Source organism: Lytechinus pictus, chromosome 2, assembly GCF_037042905.1.
Source record: "Lytechinus pictus isolate F3 Inbred chromosome 2, Lp3.0, whole genome shotgun sequence".
In the NCBI taxonomy this organism is placed as follows: Eukaryota; Metazoa; Echinodermata; class Echinoidea; order Temnopleuroida; family Toxopneustidae; genus Lytechinus; species Lytechinus pictus.
The window spans coordinates 43,804,141-43,825,538 of NC_087246.1; the positions used below are offsets into that span (position 1 = coordinate 43,804,141).

General features: G+C 35.6%; 1 protein-coding gene across 1 annotated transcript; it reads left to right on the forward strand.

Annotated features, from left to right (window-relative positions):
• Positions 1 to 1,427: 1,427 nt before the first annotated feature.
• On the forward strand, positions 1,428 to 14,283 carry LOC129254215 (proteasome subunit beta type-5-like). Its single transcript, XM_064094859.1, has 6 exons — positions 1,428 to 1,571; positions 3,732 to 3,843; positions 4,409 to 4,508; positions 8,150 to 8,179; positions 8,663 to 8,867; positions 11,147 to 14,283. The coding sequence occupies exons 2-6, from the start codon at positions 3,785 to 3,787 to the stop codon at positions 11,239 to 11,241; spliced, it is 489 nt and encodes a 162-aa protein (XP_063950929.1). The 5' UTR covers positions 1,428 to 1,571; positions 3,732 to 3,784; the 3' UTR covers positions 11,242 to 14,283.
• Positions 14,284 to 21,398: the final 7,115 nt, after the last annotated feature.

The following is a 21,398-nucleotide window of genomic DNA, read 5'->3' on the forward strand; positions in this document are numbered from 1 at the left end:
GCGCTTGTATTCAGAAATGCGTTCAACTATCGGTCAGGCTGTTTCACCGATGTAAGACCCGTCACATCCCTGGCAAGGAATGTTGTATACTATGCAATCACGTCTGTGATCAGGGATGGGGTCTTTGGGGTGTACAAGCTGTTTGTGTAGGGTGGTGTCCGAGCGGAAAACCGTTTGGATACCGTGAACTTCTAATCGGCGTTTGAGTTGGGGGTATTGGTCTAGTTCATAAAACTTGGACATAAGAGTAATCAAGTATCACTGAATATCCTGTGCGAGTTTTAGGCCACATGACCAAGGTCAAAGGTCAATGAACTTTGGCCATAATGGGGGTATCTGTTGAATTACCATCATAACTTTGAAAGTTTATGGATCTGACTCATGAAACTTGGACATAAGAGTAATCAAGTATCACTGAACATCCTGTGCGAGTTTTAGGTCACATGTTCAAGGTCATTGAACTTTGGCCATGTTGGGGGTATTTGTTGAATTACCATCATATCTCTGTAAGTGTATTGGTCTAGTTCATAAAACGTGGACATAAGAGTAACCAAGTATCACTGAACATCTTGTGCGAGTTATAGTAGTTTTCAAAGTCAGCACTGCTGCTATATTGAATCGCTTGATGCAGGTGAGATACGCCCATCCTAGGTATCACGCTCAGTGTCCGTCCGTCTGTTAATTAATAATTTGATGTGTATGATACTAGTATGGATCCCAGGAAACCTATTGATTCTGAGGTCAAAGGTCAAGGTCACAGTGACATGCTTTCGTCTTACCCTTCTGAAGTCCTTGGAAATGCGATAACTTCAGTTTAACTTAACCTAGCCTCATATAATTTGGTGTGTATGATACTAGCATGGAACCCAGGAATTCTACTGATTTGAGGTCAAAAGGTCAAGTCGCCACCTTCCTTCTTGCTCGACCCACTCCATTTTCCGCGTTACAAGCGGGCTTATTATGTGCCCGCCCCAGCGACACTCGTCAGCAACACTATTTCAGTCATAAAAACATGAAATCTATTGCTTTAAATCAGTAAAAATGAAAATAATGATACATTTATTTTGGCTACATACAGAATTTGAATTGGATTTGTACATGAAATCATGTTTTTTTAGCAATTTTGAGTCTGACATGCACTAGCAGAATGTTCCATAACTGTGAAACAGCGTATCCCGGCATCACTAATTTGGTCTTAAAAGTTGTGTGAGACTTGAAAGTAAAAAGTCAGCTTGTGGCGCAATCGAAAAATTTTGCGTAGCGGATTTACCACAAAAAATGTTGAGGGGGGCTGTTTTTGCCCCCCCCCCCCCATGGCTGGATAGGGTTAAACAACCTTGAGTTACCAATACATCAATATCATTAGATTTTTTTTTAGTATAAAGGGAATTATAAACTATTGATCATTTCTCGTTTGTTTCTCCAGCCTGCAGGTTTTCTAGCAAGCATTGCTGACAGTGAGACAGGACCAAAAATCAGGTTTCTCCATGGAACAACTACACTTGGTTTTAAATTTCAGCATGGTGTCATTATTGCTGTGGATTCCAGGGCTACTGCAGGACCATACATTGGTAGGAAAAATTACTGTCAACAATTCAATTCAATATTGCAGCAGTGCTGAGACTTTTAAAATGACTACTGAATAATTATTCATGATAAACACTATTCACATGATAATAAAATACTATGTTCATTGACCCTAAATTACATTTGACCATGGACCTGGCCACGGAGGATTATCTGCTGTTACTGGGGGTGCTGTGACAATGCTCAGCACCCCCAGTAACAATAGAATAATCCTCCGTGGACAGGGCCCTGCATTTGACCTTGATCATGTGACCTAAGACTTGTACAAGACGATCAGTTTTACTTAACCTAGGCTCATATAATTTTCTGTGTATTATACTAGCATGGATCCCAGGAAGCCTATTGATTTCAAGGTCAGAGGTCAAGGTCACAGTGACATGCTTTCATCTTACCCTTCGACATCCTTGTAAACATGATAACTTCAGTTTAACTTAACCTAGGTTCATATAAATTGGTGTGTATGAAACTAGCATGGATCCCAAGAATTTTATTGACTTTGAGGTCCAAAGGTCAAGTCGACACCTTCCACTTTTCTTGCTTGACCAATGACTCCATTTTCCGCTTTACAGGTGGGCGTATTATGTGCTCGCCCCAGCAGCACTCTTTTTAAGTTAAAACAACATATTAAAAACGTAACCTTGGGCAAGACTTCAATATTTCCCCCAACATGGTCTAAGTTCATTAACCCTAAATGACCTTCACACCTTGGTCATGTGACCCAAGACTTAAGCAGGATGTTTAGTAATTAGGGCTGTTATCGATAAGCTCTTTATCGCTAGTCTTATCGATAATCGCTTGTTTTTTGCCACCTAGCGATATCGATAACCTTTCTCTCGTTGTCGATAATGCCCGCTATTAGGTAGGGACATGACAGTGATTTTCCGCGATGTCACTCAATTCACGGAAACGGCCTTGTGAAAGTGGCTTTTCAAATGGAAAATCACGGAAAAAATATTTTTCCTCAAAATGCACAGAACAGCAAAAGAAATTACTCTAACAAAATCTCAACAAAATGCGAATATTTACTAGCCACAAAACACAATCTCACTTCGCTTTAATCATGACAATCCAAACATCTTGACTGCACTCGACTCCATTCGATCGCAAATCGAAAACATTCACAAGCACAAGCTCAATTTTAGCAAAGTACCAAAGTAGAAAGCAGCACAGGGCCGTGTGTTGCTGCCCTCTACGTTCGAAGATGTACAGCACGGTATCAAAATGGCGGATAGGCGAAAGACATTGACTGCTCAGAACGATGTCCAAAATTATTGATAAAACTTCATCCAACCCTAAAATAATGCTGATAACGTGAAAGTTGAGGATGTATTTATGCTAAAATGTTTAAAAGATGTTATGTAATCGTTTACATCCGATGAACGCGGATTTTAAAGCGTTCTTGGTACAGTGGCAGATAGAAATTTTGACCAATGCGAGTATTGTGTCATCGCTATAATGCATAAAAAATGCGTATTGATTATGTTCTTTTGTCGATAGTTATCGATATCGGTAAGATATTTTTAGCGACATATCGACAGAGAATTTTCTTAACGATAGCAGCCCTATTAGTAATACTTGATTACCTTATGTCCAAGTTTCATGAACTAGGTCCATATACTTTCTATTAAAGTTATGATATTTCCAAAACTTAAACCTTAGGTTAAGATTTCATTGTTGATTTTGCCTCCGCCATCGGAAAAGCGGTGCCTATAGTCTTGCTCTGCTATGCAGGCGAGACAAAAATGGAGGAATTATGCAAAATATGTGACTTTTCCCCTTTTTTAAAGCAGACTGGAGCAATCAACTTATTATTGTATTAACTTGATCATTAGAAATATGATGTTCTCTGTTTTCTGATTCCCTAGATAATTTATTTTGGATATATCCTCATTTTGCTATACTTTGTGTATAACGACACTTGTTTGACTCCATTTTTTTGGGGGGATTAACCAAAAAGTAGGATTTTGAAGAAAAAAGAATCACATTAATGATGATAAATCTCTTCTCTCGGAGGGAAGTGAAAAGGGATATCATGTTGATGATGCTATGAAAAATCAATTTGAAGAAGAATGGAGATGATTGCAATTTTTGATCTATACATATCAAGAATTGTGTAAATGCTGTATTTTTTTTCATGTGCATAGCTTCGCAGTCTGTGAAGAAGGTGATTGAGATTAACCCTTATCTACTGGGTACGATGGCTGGTGGTGCTGCAGACTGTGCCTTCTGGGAGAGGGTATTGGCTGAACAATGCAGGTAGCTACTTTACAATGCTATGAGATTACTCCTTTACCTAATGAAGGGCACTGTTGCTGATGAAAGACCTGAAGTATATTTTGAGGGGGGTCACATCATAGGGTTTTTTTTCCTTTAGTCTTTCAGTTTGATAAGTATAACAAGTAAGAATTTTCAGCCATGAAGCATGTGTATGTGTACATGTAGCTGTCAATGGGCAATTTCATCTTCAGTGTTGAATTTTTGGTGTTGGTGTGAGGTTAGAAATATGATGTTCTCTGTTTTGGTGTGAGGTTGATTTTCACACCAGCACAGCACAAATATTGTAATGAATCTGGTCCTGGGACAATACTCACTTGGGTGTTGACTGTTGAGCAATCATTAATATGATTTAGATCATTTAATTCACTGGCATAAGGTGATAAAACTAGGGATGGCAACCTGAACTGTGCTTCGAATATCAACATCAACACCAAATTTAAATCCTGAATTGAGTTTGGAATTGGGGATGGTTCAGATGACTATAATATGCTAATAAATTGAAGTCTTGTAAGATTAGTATTATTTGTAACTTGTATTTCTGTAGGATATATGAACTGCGCAACAAGGAGAGGATATCTGTGGCAGCTGCTTCTAAGCTCTTGGCCAATATGCTTTACAACTACAAAGGCATGGGCCTATCAGTGGTAAGATTGCATTCTTTGTAATTTTATTCACTGAACATTTGTATACTATGGTGCATTATATTAAGCCTGAGTCATATTGATTATTTTTTAAACCTGTGTTCGACAGCTTTAATTCGATCGAACATCGATGCATCAAATTTTGAAGGCGGGAAAATCAAGTCATTTTTTTGCTCCGTCGCGTCATTCATGCACTAGCTAGTAGCTATACCGGTACCCACTGCGCTAGGGATAAGCATTGCACAAGCAAATGAAAGATCATTTGTATTTTCCATGATCACAAAACAAGAAACAAAAGGGCCCATGCAGAATTCTTCCCAAAATATCTAAAACGATGATATTTGCAGATGACAACATTTATGTTTGAAATGAAATAATATGAAAGACATGAATCATGCAGAGTCAATCGGAACAGTTCTCGGTCAACTCACTCTCAGTCACAGACACACACACACACTGTAGTGCTCACCCTCCGAAACGCTGGCCAACAATACTAGCAGAGAGCACATAACTTGCCGGAGATGTAGTTGGATAAAAAATTAGCTCTTAATTGATGGAAATTAATATCATACGTAATTTTTTCTGGATGGTTATTTGAATTGGTATGTTATGCTGATGTAACGATTGTGAGGAAAGTTTGTGGAATATGAGTTATGACGATGTTCGAGAATTAATCCTGGCATGATAATCCATTTTAGACAAAAGTGCAGAGCTAGAGCACTCAATCAAAATAGGTCCTAGTCAAATCGAGCTCTAAATTTATATGAATGATTATCGGATGTAAATTATTGTTAAATTATTATGATTTAATAAATTTCTATGGCTGTACTAAAAATGTTGGTAATGTCGGCAAAGTAATGTAGGTCGATTGGAAGTATTAATATAGTCATTATTTTTGTTTTTATTCCATCTGTCTGCCTCGACAAAAGCACAATGCGCATGCTGTATGCGCGATTGATGACATATTTTCCATTCATGAATTCAGAGCTCCACGTAAACGGAGTTGGGCACAAATGAGCTTCAAATTGACGGGAATAAATATCTAACATATTTTTCTCTTCTTGGTCATGTAAATGGTATTCTATGGTGATATGATCGTGAGAAGAGTTTCTGCAAAGACGACGTTGGAGAATCAATCCTAACATGATATAATTTTTTAGACAAATGCAGCATCCTCACTCGCTCACGAGTTTGTAATGCCCGTCATTAAAAATTAAGACAAAATGCAAATGTTTTAAATCAAGCTCGAAATTCATATTAAAGGACAAGTCCACCACAAAAAAAAGTTGATTTGAATAAAAAGAGAAATATCAAACAAGCGTTACACTGAAAATTTCATCAAAATCGGATGTAAAATAAGAAAGTTATGACATTTTAAAGTTTTGCTTTATTTCACAAAATAGTTATATGCACATACCGGTCGGTATGCAAATGAGGGAACTGATGACATCACTCACTCACTATTTCTTTTGTATTTTATTAAAAGAAATATAAAATATTCAAATTTTCTCCTCACTGTCCTGTGAAAAAAAGTTGTATTTCTCCCTGAACATGTGGAATTATCATTGTTTAACATTTTATGGTTCAGTCAAGTTGGTCCTTATTGCCAAATCTGTAAAATTGAAATATTGTATAATTCAAACAATAAAAAACAAGAGAAATAGTAAGTGACAGACATCATCGATTCTCTCATTTGCAAGTGACTAAATTGTGCATATAACTATTTTGTGAAAAATAAGCGAAACTTTAAAATGTCATAACTTTCCTATTTTACATCTGATTTTGATAAAATTTTCAGCATTATGCTTGTCTGATTTTTCTGTATTGATTCAAATAAACATCTTTCTGAGGTGGACTTGACCTTTAATATGCAAACTATTGTAAAAATATTACAAATGAATAATATGCTATGGTCATAGTAAGAAATATTGTTAATGAAAGCAAGGTTCATTTTATGTTGATCGCATAATGATTTTCCTTTTACCTCGATGACATCGATCGAACACAGATCTTAAAATTGATTCGACTCAGGCTTACATTATATTCACATGGCCATTTTATATTGTATATGTACATGTAATAAATGAATAGAATATTACTTTCAGGTACATACAATACATGTTCTGTATTTTTAATCATACATTAGCACCCCTTTGTGGAAAAAATATGTGAAGGCAAAAGATTGTTTATTTTATATTATACATGATTGATTATCATACAATAAAGTCGTTTTTTTCTGTTGCAGTAAATGTAATTCACAGTTGATTATGATGACAGATTTGTCATTGTTAGATGATCTGTCATGATATGCAGAAACATTACTAAATGTGCTGTAAATCTGACAAGCTGTTAAAAATCATAAAAGCGGGAGGGATTGCATGACAAGTATATATCAGGGCGCGACAAACCCGCTTGCCCGGGGCAAGTGAAAATTACATGCGGGAAAGCATTTCTCAAAGTCAATTGCCCGATCGGGCAAGTGGTTGTTTTGGAAATAAAATATCAGTAGACCCTCTAAATTTCAATATTTTTTGGATAATCACAAATATCTCTCAGATTATGTCAAACCAGTAAAAAAAACAGTGGAAACTGATGTAAAATCAGCGCCAATTACCAATAATATATCGCCAGGTACCTCGTTCGAAAAACCGTGCCATCGCATCTTACGTTCTATGTGTCCAATGACTGCGCATGCGCTACTTGAAAAAAAAAGTGGCTAAAATTTCACATTTTGCAAAAATCCATGAAATGGCCATCTATTTTCCATATTACCTTTAAATTTTTTTTATTTAGTTGGAAACTAGTGAAAAAATGAAGAATATTCAGCTCTTTCTTGACTCTGATTTATGATGATGTTACACTCAGTAAATGTTTTTTATTATTGTGGTCCCACATGTAGACTTTCATGTTGACCAAGTGTAAAACGATCAAACGATACGATCAATGCTGCAACACCATGAAAGTCTACATGCGGGACTACAATTTAAAAAAATATTGACCGAGTGTAACATCATAAAATGATGAAGAAAAGTCAAGAGAAAGGTGAATATTGATAGTTTCTAACTAATTAAAAAAAATTCAGGGAAATATGGAAAATAAATGACCATTTCATGGATTTAAAGATGCAAAATGTGACATTTTTGCCACTCCACTTTTGATTTTTTTTTTTTTTACATCATAAAACGATCTTTTTCAGAATCAATAAAGAGCTGAATATTTTTCAATGGCTCTCTTTATAGTTTCCAACTAAATCAAAACAATTCTAAGGAAATATGGCAAACAGATAATCATTTCGTGGATTTAAAGATGCAAAATATGAAATTTTAGCAACTTTTGGTGAAGGTTTTTTTTTAACCTTAAATTAAGCCCCATTTATAAATAGCGAAAAAAAATCAAAATAAATGTAATGACTCAGGCCTACGTTGCTGAAAATAAATTTTTAAATGTGTGTTCTTTTATACTGTACATGATTCTCAATTGTTGTTATTTTGTATGCAAGACCTTTAAAGATAAGAGTAGTGCCGTCATAATAACAAAAAATTATTCAACAAATAGGGCAAGCAGTTTTTTCTATCGGGCAAGCAAATTTTTTTTTGTAGAGGCCTGATATATTTAATTTTCCTTTTAATTTTTATATCTTTTAGGGTACTATGATCTGCGGCTGGGATAAACGAGTGAGTATCTATTGGATTATTGTAGAACAATGTGATATGACCTGAAATAGTGTTGGGGAAATTCAATTCTGTGACTCTATGTCAGTTTTCATTGTTGTTGTGAATGTGATTGGAGATTGACAAACAAGGATATTTATTTTATAAAAATAAGAAAATAAATAAGTAGCATTGCGGCGCGGGCCTTCTGCAGAGGAGGGGACGGTGAAAGAAAGACCTGCAAAAAACAAATGAAGGAGGAGGGTTGGGTTGAGGATGGAGGATGCACTGAATCGTGCAATGTGGAACAAGTGGTAAAGGTGATCATTATAATAAGAGTTAAATCTAGCCACCTCTGTTCAACATGGACAAAACAGGATTTAAAAACTTTGGACTACTGACAGACCGACTTTGAGGAAAGTAGCCTCATGATTCTAAACTTGTCTGTAACTATATCCGTAAGTGAAATGTGTAGTCAATAATAACAACATTGTATTTTCTTTACAGGGCCCTGGTTTGTACTACGTTGACAGTGATGGAAACCGTCTCACCAACAAGCTATTCTCTGTAGGTTCAGGTTCCCCCTATGCTTATGGTGTCCTTGATGAAGGCTATAAATGGGAATTGAGTGTTGAAGAGGCACGTGACCTAGGTCAGAGAGCTATCTACCATGCCACACATAGGGATGCCTACTCTGGTGGTGTTGTTAATTGTGAGTATTGTATTCCAAATGAATCTTCTGCGTTTGATAATAATTTCATTACAAAAATCATGCCAATTTTGAAGTAAAACTTGTGATATTGTCCTAGTGATTGGTTCTGCCAGGTTTTATATTTTTGCTGTGTTGAATCAGAGTAAGATGAAATAGTCTTTTTCATTCAAATCATATTTGTATTTACTATATTACAAATAGTCCTGCATTCCTGCTCACAAGTTTAATAGCTTTTTTGCAGGCTAAAGTCATATAGTAAACACCTTTCATTTTTGTCTCACCTGCATAGCAGGGCGAGACTATAGGCATCGCTTTTGTGACGACGATGGCGTCAACATCAAATCTTAACCTAAGGTTAAGTTTTTGAAATTACATCATAACTTAGAAAGTATATGGACCTAGTTCATGAAACTTGGACATAAGGGTAATCACGTATTACTGAACATCCTGCCTTGGTTTCAGGTCACATGACCAAGGCTGAAGGTCATTTAGGGTCATTGAACTTAGATCATGTTGGGGGAATCAATATCGAATTTTGAAATGTCATCATAACTTAGGAAGTATATGGATCTAGTCCATGAAACTTACACATAAGTGTAATGAAGTATTACTGAACGTCCTGCCTGAGTTTCAGGTCACATGACCAAGGTCAAAGGTCATTTAGGGTCAATAAACTTTGAGTATGTTAGGGGTATTTGTTGAATTACCATTGTAACTTTGAAAGTTTATGGATCTAGTTCATAAAACTTGTATCACGGAACATCCTGTGCGAGTTACAGGTCACATGACCAAGGTCAAAGGTCATTTAGGGTCAATGAACTTTGGCCATTTTGGGGTATTTGTTGAAGTTTATGGATCTAGTTCCTAAAACTTGTATCACTGTACATCCTGTGTGAGTTTCAGGTTACATGACCAAGGTGAAAGGTCATTTAGGGTCAATGAACTTGGTCATGATGGGGGTATTTGTTGAATTGGCATCATAACTTAGAAAGTTTATTCTACTTCATGAAACATAGACATAAGGGTAATCAAGTATAAATGATTGTTTTACCAAGGAGGTTTCAAATGAGATGGAGTAACAGCAAATAAAATCTCTTTGAACAAGGTTAAAAACCGCCAGCAGAAAGTATGTCAGGCATGCACTTTGCTCAACATCTCTTGCAATTGTGTAGACAAATGATTCCCGCGTGACTCCGCAGCTATGGGTCATACATAAAGGGAAATATGCTTTTGTGATGATAATTACTTTTTCGCCGCATCTTGATCTGGTTATATGTGTTGTACATAATTCGGAGGCACGCGAAAATAAAGTATGCAATATGTCCTAAAATATGACTCAAATTTGCTCGACTGGGCATGTGCGGGCACTCATCTGGCATATACCGTAATGAACAACAATATTCCACCGACCACATTTGAAATTTTCATTCGCCGCAAACGATCGGAAAAGTGTTAAAATCTGGTTTCAGTAAAGGTCAAATTCTTTCCTTTGTCACTATTTAAAGGTTAATTGATATAATCTGGGCAAATATCTTGTTGTAATAGTGCTTGGTTATTGATGTTTTGTCATGCATTCAAATTTCAGTTTGTTTATTAATATGAAAGATGGAAAATTGATACAAATGGATATTCGTAAAATTTCACCCCTCGGATTTCTTCACTGAAACTGGCGGCTTCGAAGGCGGACATCAAAAGGTCCTTATTGCCGTTCTTTCTTTTGTGCTTCTTTAGAAATGAACAGCTGCTTGAATAAATTTGTTGCCTGTTGGAACTCCAGTCATAGAATCTTCTTGGTTTTACACACATCATTGGTCACACGATCATGGTCAAAGCTCATTTTGAGTGAATGGACATAGTATTTATTATCATATGAATGTTTTCTTTTGTGAATAATTCAATATTTAGCTGTTTTCAAAGTCAGCACTGCTGCTATATTGAATCGCATAATGCAGGTGAGACTGCCAGAGGTGTTCCACTTGTTCATAGAATTTCCTTTCAGGTTATCAAATATCTAAAATCTATGTTGCTGATAAGGTCCATCTAATTACATGAAACTCTTGGAAGAGGGACTTAAAAGCCCACTCATTGATATTACAAGCTATGAAGATTGAAAATTACAAGAGCAACTTGGCCATTATGGGGAAAAGCTTGTGATCACTATGAGGTACAATTTCTGAATTCACTTTCATGCATTCTTTGTTAGATCGTGTGTCCTTGTAATATTCCTCATTCTGTATCTCATATGACATCAAGTAATTCCTTGTGTTTCTTGTCTGCAGTATACCACATGCAGGAGACTGGCTGGGTGAAGGTATCTTCAACAGATGTCAAGGATCTGCATTACAGATACCAGGATGAGAAAGAGAAGAAATGAAGTCATCATCATGTAGATTTCCATTGGGTATCCGTCATTTATGTAGTGTGTAATGCATAGTTAAAATAAAAGGGGGTGGGGGTAGTAGAAGGGAATTTCTGTCCAAGTCCAATTGAGTCCATGGGGATCAAATTTTCCGATGATACATGCATACTCTTCATATGTAAAATTCTTTTAAACACTCTAAATTCCTGAGAAGACTCAAGTTCTGAGAAGATAAATGGAAGCTTGTTCACAAAAAGATGATTTGGCATTTCTCACACAAATAATAATGATAGGCATTTGTATAGCGCCATCTATCTAGAAACAATCTATTCCGAGGCGCATTTTTATTATTATTGAATTACATTGGAAAAAAAAGCTGTTAGTTTTAGATAGACTACCAGTACTCTATCTTGCTTGTATGATAAAATTCTACTCTTGAGTTATATAAATATGATATTATTTGATGATATGGACTTGCTGAAAAGCAGATTTGGGGGCTAATGTGAGTTTTCTGTGAATAAATAAAAGTCATAAATATTCAATCAATTGAATTACACAATTTTTGACATATTTATACTTCTGTTTTTTATGTTTTTATTTTTATTTTTTTATTTACATCTGCTGAGAGATTTCAAAGGAAATTGATGGGACTATTAAAAATCACCCAAAACTTTTTTGGGGGCATGCAATCACTTTTTTGAATCAGCATACTGTTTCCTTATTGTAGTAGACTATTTTTCAGAAAATCAAATTTTGTATTATTTTCCACTTTAACACCGCGTATGGGGGTTTTCCTTGCGCACTGCATATTTTAAGACCATGCACAGTGTTACCACTGGGGCCACATGTTTGCATGCTCACACGATTTTAAGAATATCAATCCGATTGCACCATTTTCTATGCTAACACTGTTTTCAGAATACCACCCCAGAAAGTATTTCTTCGAAGTGGAAAGTTGATATATACAATTGAGGCCAGAATTTCACATACACCCAGGAAATTCAAACAAAAGTTGATACTTGCCAAAAATAAAATTTACTGTATCTTGTGAAATATGTGTGCTATCATGGCGAATTTGATATCAAACAAATGAGTATGTCATGCCCATTCATCAGTGATGATCACATCGCTTTGTCATCAGGAGCTGAAAAATATTTAGGTGTCATTTTTGTCTCGCCTGCATAGCAGAGCGAGACTATAGGCGCCGCTTTTCCGACGGCGGCGTCAACATCAAATCTTAACCTAAGGTTAAGTTTTTGAAATGACATAACTTAGAAAGTATATGGACCTAGTTCATGAAACTTGGACATAAGGTTAATCAAGTATTACTGAACATCCTGCCCGAGTTTCAGGTCACATGACTAAGGTCAAAGGTCATTTAGGGTCAATGAACTTAGACCATGTAGGGAGAATTATTTTCAAAATCTTAACCGAAGGTTAAGTTTTTGAAATGACATCATAACTTAGAAAGTATATGAACCTAGTTCATGAAACTTGGGCATAAGGTTAATCAAGTATTAGTGAAGATCCTGCTCGTGTTTCAGGTCACGTGACCAAGGTCAAAGGTCATTTAGGGTCAATGAACTTTGGCCAAGTTGGGGGTATTTGTTGAATTACCTTCATAAATTTGAAAATTTATGGATCTAGTTCATGAAACTTGGACACTAGGTTAATCAAGTACCACTGAATATCCTGTGCGAGTTTCAGGTCACATGACCATGGTCAATGGTCATTTAAGGTCAATGAACTTTGGCCGTGTTGGGGGTCTTTGTTGAATTACCATCCTAACTCTGAAGTTTATGGATCTATTTCATAAAACTTGGGATATAAGAGTAATCAAGTATCACCGAACATCCCCTGTGAGTTTCAGGTCACAAAACCAAAGTCAAAGGTCAGTTAAGGTCAATAAACTTAGGCCATGTTGGGGTAATTGTTGAATCGCCATCATAACTTTGAAAGTTTATGGATAGAGTGAATGCAATGTGGACATGGGTGTAGTTGACAAGTCTTAAGTCACCGTTCAAATGTCATCTATGGTCAATGAACGTGGTATTATGTCATTATATGAATGGTGTTTTTGTGAATGATTATTTTATAGTAGTTTTCAAAGTTAGCACTGCTGCTATATTAAATCGCGTAATGCAGGCGAGACTGCCAGAGGCGTTCCACTTATTGCCCCCAAGAATCTTCATATTTTAGACAAATTTAAAAATAAAAACTTGACAAAAACTTTTCATATTTGTGCTAGTTACTTCTCAACAAAAACATTTCAGATTACAATTTTTTGTTCAGTGGTGACGTATCATGATAGAAAATGTAATATGAATCTTTCTTTTATATATTTCTATGAAACGATGTTTGAAAATATAATAACAAACAATAGAATACATTTGGCATGAATATTGATTTTTTTCCTTCAAAGAAAATTTCACCTGAAATATACTTTAATCCCAACGGCATCCCAATCATGTGAAAGAGCTTTAATATGTTCTTTCATTTGATACCAAATTCGTCATGGTAGTATTTTTATTTCTGAAGGTATAGTAAATTGTACGATAATAACGGTATATTTACCCAGGGTAGCCACTTCAGTTCCAAAAACTGTTCTCCCAGCGGACCCTGCTATTATTACCCGGCTAAGCTAGGCTACCTATTCGGTGCACACAGCTTTTTGAGGAATTACTTCCTGCCGGTACCCATTTACCTCACCTTGGTCGAGTGCAGCACACTGGATGAATTCCTTGCTGAAGGAAATTACGCCATGGCTGGGATTTGAACCCACGAACCTCTGTTTCAAAGTCCGGGGACTAATCCACTAGGCCACGACACTTCACAATGTTTGGCAAGTGAACAAATTTCACTGTATGTAAATTTTTTGGCCTCAAAATATCACATGAGGACTTTGGGTCCTTTGTAGATCATCAATTTTGACAGAATATTTTGAATACACATTGAATCTAATTGGATCTAGATTCCTTTGAAATCATTATGAAACATTTTGTTTACATTCCTAGTTTGTCAATTGTTAATAATAATAAATAACTTGGCTAAAATTCAGATGCAAATAATTGATTGTTTACTTTTGAAATGTTGTTAAGAGTGATGCAATTTATCATGTAACCTTTGTGATTATTGCGCAATGTTGCATTATGTTAAGGGTCATTTTCAAACGTGAGTGACACGACAATCGGAGAGGGTTAAGGGCTCATATCTTTAAACTTAAAGGTTATGAATCAATCATGACTGCTATATTATATACAATGGAGGACTGGCATGGGCCACTACCAGTTTGATTTGAATTCTACAATTTGTTTAGTAGATATGATTGAAAAATGATGCGTGAGTGACACGACAAATTTCGGACATGGGTTTCTGACCATCATCACTTATGATTGGATTCGTGCCCAAGTAGCTGTCCAGGAGTACTGTGAGTACCCATACATGTACGTAAATAGTGTACCTTTCTAGCACATAAAGTCAGAATCAATCAAACCTTCTCTATGGAAAATGGTGCCCTCCTATATACCGTGAGTGACACGACATCCAAAACGTGAGTGACACGACGAGTGCAAAAATACAACATTTATCTCAACAACGAAAGTATTTTTTGAATGATGTACAAGAGTGAAATCCCATCAACCAAAAAACAAGCTTAATTACATAACAACTGCCTTCTTCAAAGTTGATAGTGTGTCATCCTAATGATTTATTCTTGGTTTATGGTCATATTTGCCCATCAACTCACATTCCCTAAACCATACCGCATTATCGTCACACTTGGGCTTCTACCACTCGCCTCTTTGGAGGAGGAGGCACTTGAAGGAGGTGTTATGTGGTCTTGGCATTGACATCAATTCAAATGTTCTTTTTGTGGCCTGATTTCCTTCAAAACTAACTCTTTCTTCCTATCTGTATATGAAAGTTTACGGGTTTACAATTCAGCATCCACAACTGATGGAACAATTTTTCCTTGTAAGAAAGGTATTCTCAATAGTCACTCGCATCATCTGGCATGGTCTGGTAGCCAATGATGTCATGTATGACTCCTTTTTCTTGAAATATTGGATTACAGTATTATCCTCCTTAAATATTCTAGGCATTGTCTAAATAGGACTTGGCAGCTTCAATGTCTTTTTTGTACACTTTACCAAACCACAGTTACTTGGCTGCATACTTCAGATGGACTATTAGCAAATCCTTGAAAAACTTTAATAGGTATCAAGTTCAACTCATCAAGCATTGGTTTTCTCCTGAACACTGTACTGTACCAAAATTCAGAGCTATGATTTTCAGCAGGAATCTTGCAAGCTGCTTTTCATTGCTAATTATCATATTTGATAATAAACCAAACCATGGGTAATACATGGAAAGCCATGAGGTGAAAGGTGCATAGTCAGTACCTGATTCTTGCAAAAAGCAACAGCACAGTCTGTTGGTATTACCTACAACTACAAGTCATTAGCCTTTCCTTTGATGAGCCCTTGGATGTTACACTGAAATTCAATTTAGCATCCCCAACCATCAAACACTCCCCCTATACCTCCATATGGCATAGCTTTTTCCCCATGAGGTCCAGCTCACTTCTAACCAGGGTACCCCCCCCCCAAGAAAAATTGATCTACATGAAAACACGGCAACTCACCAAAGTTGCTCAAATGCAAATTTGGTCTTGGTTGGGACTTGTTTGGACCTACATATATATACATAATTTACTCTATCAATTTGTTGTGTGTAATGCAAATAAGCTCTGAACCCACATCGGCCCGCTCATGGTAGTTTGCTGTGCAGACCCTAGTTCATCACTAGTGGTATGAATGGTGGCCGAACAAAGAATGATTTTGAACCAGGCATGTAGCTACTTCAAGCAATATCCAAAATGCTCTTTTAAATCTCAGTATATTCTCACCTGAGATGTTCTTGCAAAAAAAATTGTTTATTTCATGTCCTCGAATACAAGCTTTGTGGCAAAAAAGGTTCATTTTAATTAATCAGAAGGGAAAGAGTTTTTTCTGATTTTGAAAGAATGTTTGGTTTCACGGAGATCTCTTCATACACTTTTCTACCATTAGAATATTTTATCTATTTCTGCAAATTTCAAAATAAGATCCCTGACCTTGCTAGCTTTAAACCTTTCTTAATTAGTAAGACAAAGAAATAACATTCCTAAAAAGATAGGTGAACGTTCTGCTCATTTCCGTAAATGGAGACAGAGCATGTTCAAGTCATACCTGACTAATTTGAACCATCACCGAATCTTTATGCACTGTAAATATGTTCATTACTATGTATAGTGGTTTTTCTCTTGATATATCTATAATTTTGTGTTGATTATGTTATTATATTCTTTTATCTCAGTACATCATTAAAATATGAATTAGGATCTGAGTTTTCACACAAATGGAAAGTTGTCAGGATTTTTGAAACTGAGGAAACCATGGAGAGGAAAGAAAATAGATGAACTCAACGTCAAATTCAATATTTCCATTGATAGGGGTGAAGTTGGGAAAACAGAAAAAAATATTAGCCTTACATAGGCCTAAATGATGTCAGGAACAACATTTTGACTCCATCCCTGAATTTATCTCATAAAATGCTTTAAAAATTATTCATGTCCTTTTTTTATACACAATATGAGACCGTGAGTGACACGACATTTCGTGAGTGACACGACATTGTGAGTGACACGAAACAACTTTAACAATTAATTTTAGCTTAACCTTAACACATTGGACCAAGTTACTTTATATACAGTAAGGTATGGGAAAACTGTATTTGCTCCTGTACTGGGATAAATTAATTATCAGAATACACTGCTCTAGAAAACTTTTTGTCTTTAAAACGTGAGTGACACGACAACCAGTTTTGAAAACTTTAAAGATCTACTTTTTTCAGAAAAACACTTTAGATAATTTTTTATTTTTATTTAGGAGTTAGATACAATACAGAGCTTGTATCTTGCCAATAAATATGCTTCTAATACAAATTTAATATTGTGATAGGCAATATGTGAATGTTAATGCGAAAATCAGCATTTTGTAACATTAAATTTCCCTTGCACTAAATTCACTGTATTTCAAGACACAATGAGTAATTTTATGTAACTGAAATGGAAAAAACATACTTTGAGATGTCTAGTTTCAAAATCCATTGAAGCCTACTGATTTCTAGCAAGTTTTAATTTTCACCCCCATGTCCACTTATATTTGAAAATGACCTAAGGCATTATTGCTAATGGCACAGTCCCCGGGGGGCCACTTACATTGACGAGTGGATACCATGCGCGACCAAAAAACAGTAAAAAGGATGTCTTTTTCAAGATAGGGCACGTTACGTACGTAACGTGATAAGGGTCTCAAAAACACAAAAATATTGAAAAAAGGGTATCTATTTCGCTCGGAAAAATAAACGTGTTTAGGGTCAAATATGCGGGGATGATAAAACAAAGTCAAAATGTTTTATAAAGGATGTCCTTTTTGCCCCAACACTACGTGTTTAGAGTCCGATTTGCGCGATGTGTGGAAGGTGGGGCCGTACTAAACCAAAATAATGGTGTCTAAATGTAAAACCGACGGACGCGTGACATAACAAAATACCTCTGTACTTGTTTAGGGGTTCATTTCAGGGAATACTTGCTAAGAGTATCGTTTTGTTTCCAATACTTGTTAAGGGGTGCATTTTCAGAATATGGAAAATACATCGCTGTACTTGTTTAGGGGCTCAGTTCTGGGAATACTTGCCAATAGTATTTGTTTCCAATACTTGTTAAGGGTAGGGTTTCACACGCCAATACTTGTTAAGGGGTGCATTTTCAGAATATGGAAAATACGTGTTTAGGGTGCTTTTCAAGACCCCGTGGTCGCGCATAGAATCCACTCGTCAATGGAAGTGGCCCCCCGGGGCACAGTCACATTTCCCCTAGAGTCACTGTACGGCGAGTCGAAAACGGCCGTTTTAATTGAATACCGTATTTTTCGGTAAATAGACCGCGGCCGTGGATTAACCGCACCCCCAAAATCGGGAGACTAAAAAAAAAAATGGCAGACCGATGTTCATAATATTTTGAGTTAGCCAACTTCGTTATAACATGGAAAGATCAAAAGATATATTACTATTTTTGTATTTGAAAAAATGGTTACTTCATTCTTTAACTTTATTTTTCAAAGAATTATAAATTATTCCTTTGTAGAATAAAGAAAAAAGACCTTGAAGTGGCAGTATTGTATATCAAACTTATAGTCTAAAAAGGGAAAAAGTAAAAAAAAAAAATGTTGAGAGAAACGGAGGAAAATAAATGAAGAATAAAGGACATTATTTATTGCCTGTTTTATAAATTACGATCGATTACGAATTCATGCATATGGTAGAGCATTTTCCATGAATTTAGGTGTAAAAAACAAGTTTTCATTACAAAACAACCAGGGTTTTTTTTAAGGAAAAGGAGACCATAAAATGGCATTTTTTAATATAAAAATTATGGTATAAAAAGGGAATTTTTTTTTATTATTGAGAGAGAAAAATAAAGAATAAAGGTCATTATTTATTGCCTTCTTCTCTGTATCTTTCCAATTTTAATATGTGTCAACAATTTCTTGTCGACTTTTTAATAACCGATTACGATTACATGCCTATTGTAGAGCATTTTCTATGCGTTATTAGCTGAAAAAAAAGTTCTCATCACGAAACAACCAGGTTTTTTTAGGAAAACATTAAATTAATAGTAGTTAAATAACATAAAACAACCTTTACAAAGAAGATTTTTCAAACAAAACTTCGCAAAATATACTCACTATTTTTAGTAACCAACAAATAATTATACATTAAATATTCTATATATTTCTTGGTTAATTAAAAATTCCTAATCATTTGATAGAAATAGGGGAAATGTGACTGCAACATACAATGTCCATTATAAATAACAGCTTGCAATATCCTGAATCCTAGAAGCCATTTAGGTCCATTGGTTATTTATTAAATATAAAAAACTGGTATTGGTAAAAGTATTATAAATATGCTCACAGAATTGAACAAACATGCACAGAATTACCATATTGAAAAATTGAATAAATGATATCTACTTTACAATTTTTTTTTCAAGAAAATGTTTAATTACAGAGTTATCAGCAAATGAAGATAAAAAATATCACTTTAAAATGCTTGCACATTGATTGGGTGGTCCAGCTTGTGTTAACTTCATGAGGAAAAGCTTGTAAGAAAATGAATATTATTTCAAGCAAGCACTGATTATTTTAATTAAACTTTGTTGTTCTAAATAAGCATTCTGGCTTATGATAAACACTTAAGGATTGCTTCCAATCATTTCCTACTTTGAATTAGATTTCTATACCAGAATTCGAACGTAGCTTTAAAAAGAATCTGGCAATTGCAAGCCCTTGCAAGCTATTGTACAATATTGTGCAATAAGGTCCATTGGTTGACAAATATATGTATATAGCGTATTGATGCAGGCTATTGCACATAACACATTACTGTACAAAAAAAAATTGAGACGATTATGCTTGTTTTATTGCTAGCGCATGTGTAGACTGCGATGTGGAATATAAAGCATACATGTATAATCACCTCTTGATTTCAGGTGATGAGGCAAACTATCGAGAAAGTGTTCTCGGCAAGCTGGATGTACCTGCTATCTTTCCTCAGCTTTGCTTCTTATAGATTGCTACATCCAGCTTGCCTCGTAAAAGATAGTTTGCCCATCACCTTCACCAACAGTGATTATTTGCTTAATATTACGCAATAGCCTGATTTTCCATTCAAACCAATGTTGTTTGACAAAATAGAAGAATTAAAAAAAAACAGCTGATAGAATTAATATATATTTGCCTTTGCTTGAGTCCGGCAATTAATTTCCTCCGAATACAGATTGTTTTTCCCCATGTATGAAAGCAGGAAAATGTTTTCATTCTCTTGTGACATGTTTTGAATCGTGAATTTAAGTGCACACAGTCAGCCTTGTTGATGCATTTTCTTCAAACACACACACCCATACAAAATGTACGTAGACACACATTCTTAGTGGTACACACTGATGGAAAGATTGCTAGCGAGGCTGTGCCTTGTTGAATGGATCATTTCATCTCATGAAGTATTCTGTCCATTGCACTCATAAACATTCATTATTTGTATATTATACAACTCATACATAGATTCGTGTCATTTGATTGGTTGAAAACCATTCAATATTTGATCCATGTTGTGCTTCATGCAAACTTTATTTTGTATTGCATGGCAACCGTTGTTACGATATTAAACAAATATGCGACAGTTAACAAGTTAGATTAATTCTAAATTTGATTTTTTTTTTTTTACAGGTAAACAAAGGTAAATAAAACTAGATTTTAATTCGTCATACAGACGAATTGGGTGGTCGTAGAAAGAAAAAAAATACTAGTAGATAAACAGACATAATTATTTAAACAAATGAGTTGATATTACATTGAAAGATAAATAGTCAGATATACATACATTTAAACAGATACACATTAGAAAGATAGATAAATAGATAGATGGATGGAGAGATAAATGATAAGTGGATAGATAAATAGAAGAAAGGTAGATAAATTATATCTTGATATATAGATAGACAGATATATAGATAATTAGATAGATAATGATTGATGACAAAAATTACGATGATGATGAGGATGATAATAATGTGGCGACCCTCCGTCTTGGAACGGGTCCTGGATGCTGGGGGCCGGCCTGTCCCTTGCCTCTATCACCTTCATCCGTTGATGAATTACTAGCCATCCTTACTGCGAGCGGTTTCCTTATATCTGTATATATGGCGTTATGTAGAGACCCGCGCGTGTTCCGTTCTCCCAAAATATATGGGGGTGGAGTGTTGAGGGGGAACATTGACGGGATGATAAGGTGATTTCTATTGGAGCTGTATAATCCCTATGGGAAGGCTTATACTGTAGTAGTCAATTGGATTCCATAGATTACACAGGTTGGAGACGATGAATACGTTTAGTGTATGACAACGGTCATAATTTAATTATACATCATTCAGCATTTGTACAGGTTATCACAATTAACACCGTCACCAATTATCCAGAATTGTATTTGCAGTAGTAGAAATTACGCGAGCAATGTTCATTTCCAAACCTTTTCATGATGCAGCCCAGATGGAGAGGAGCGCAGGGAGTTCG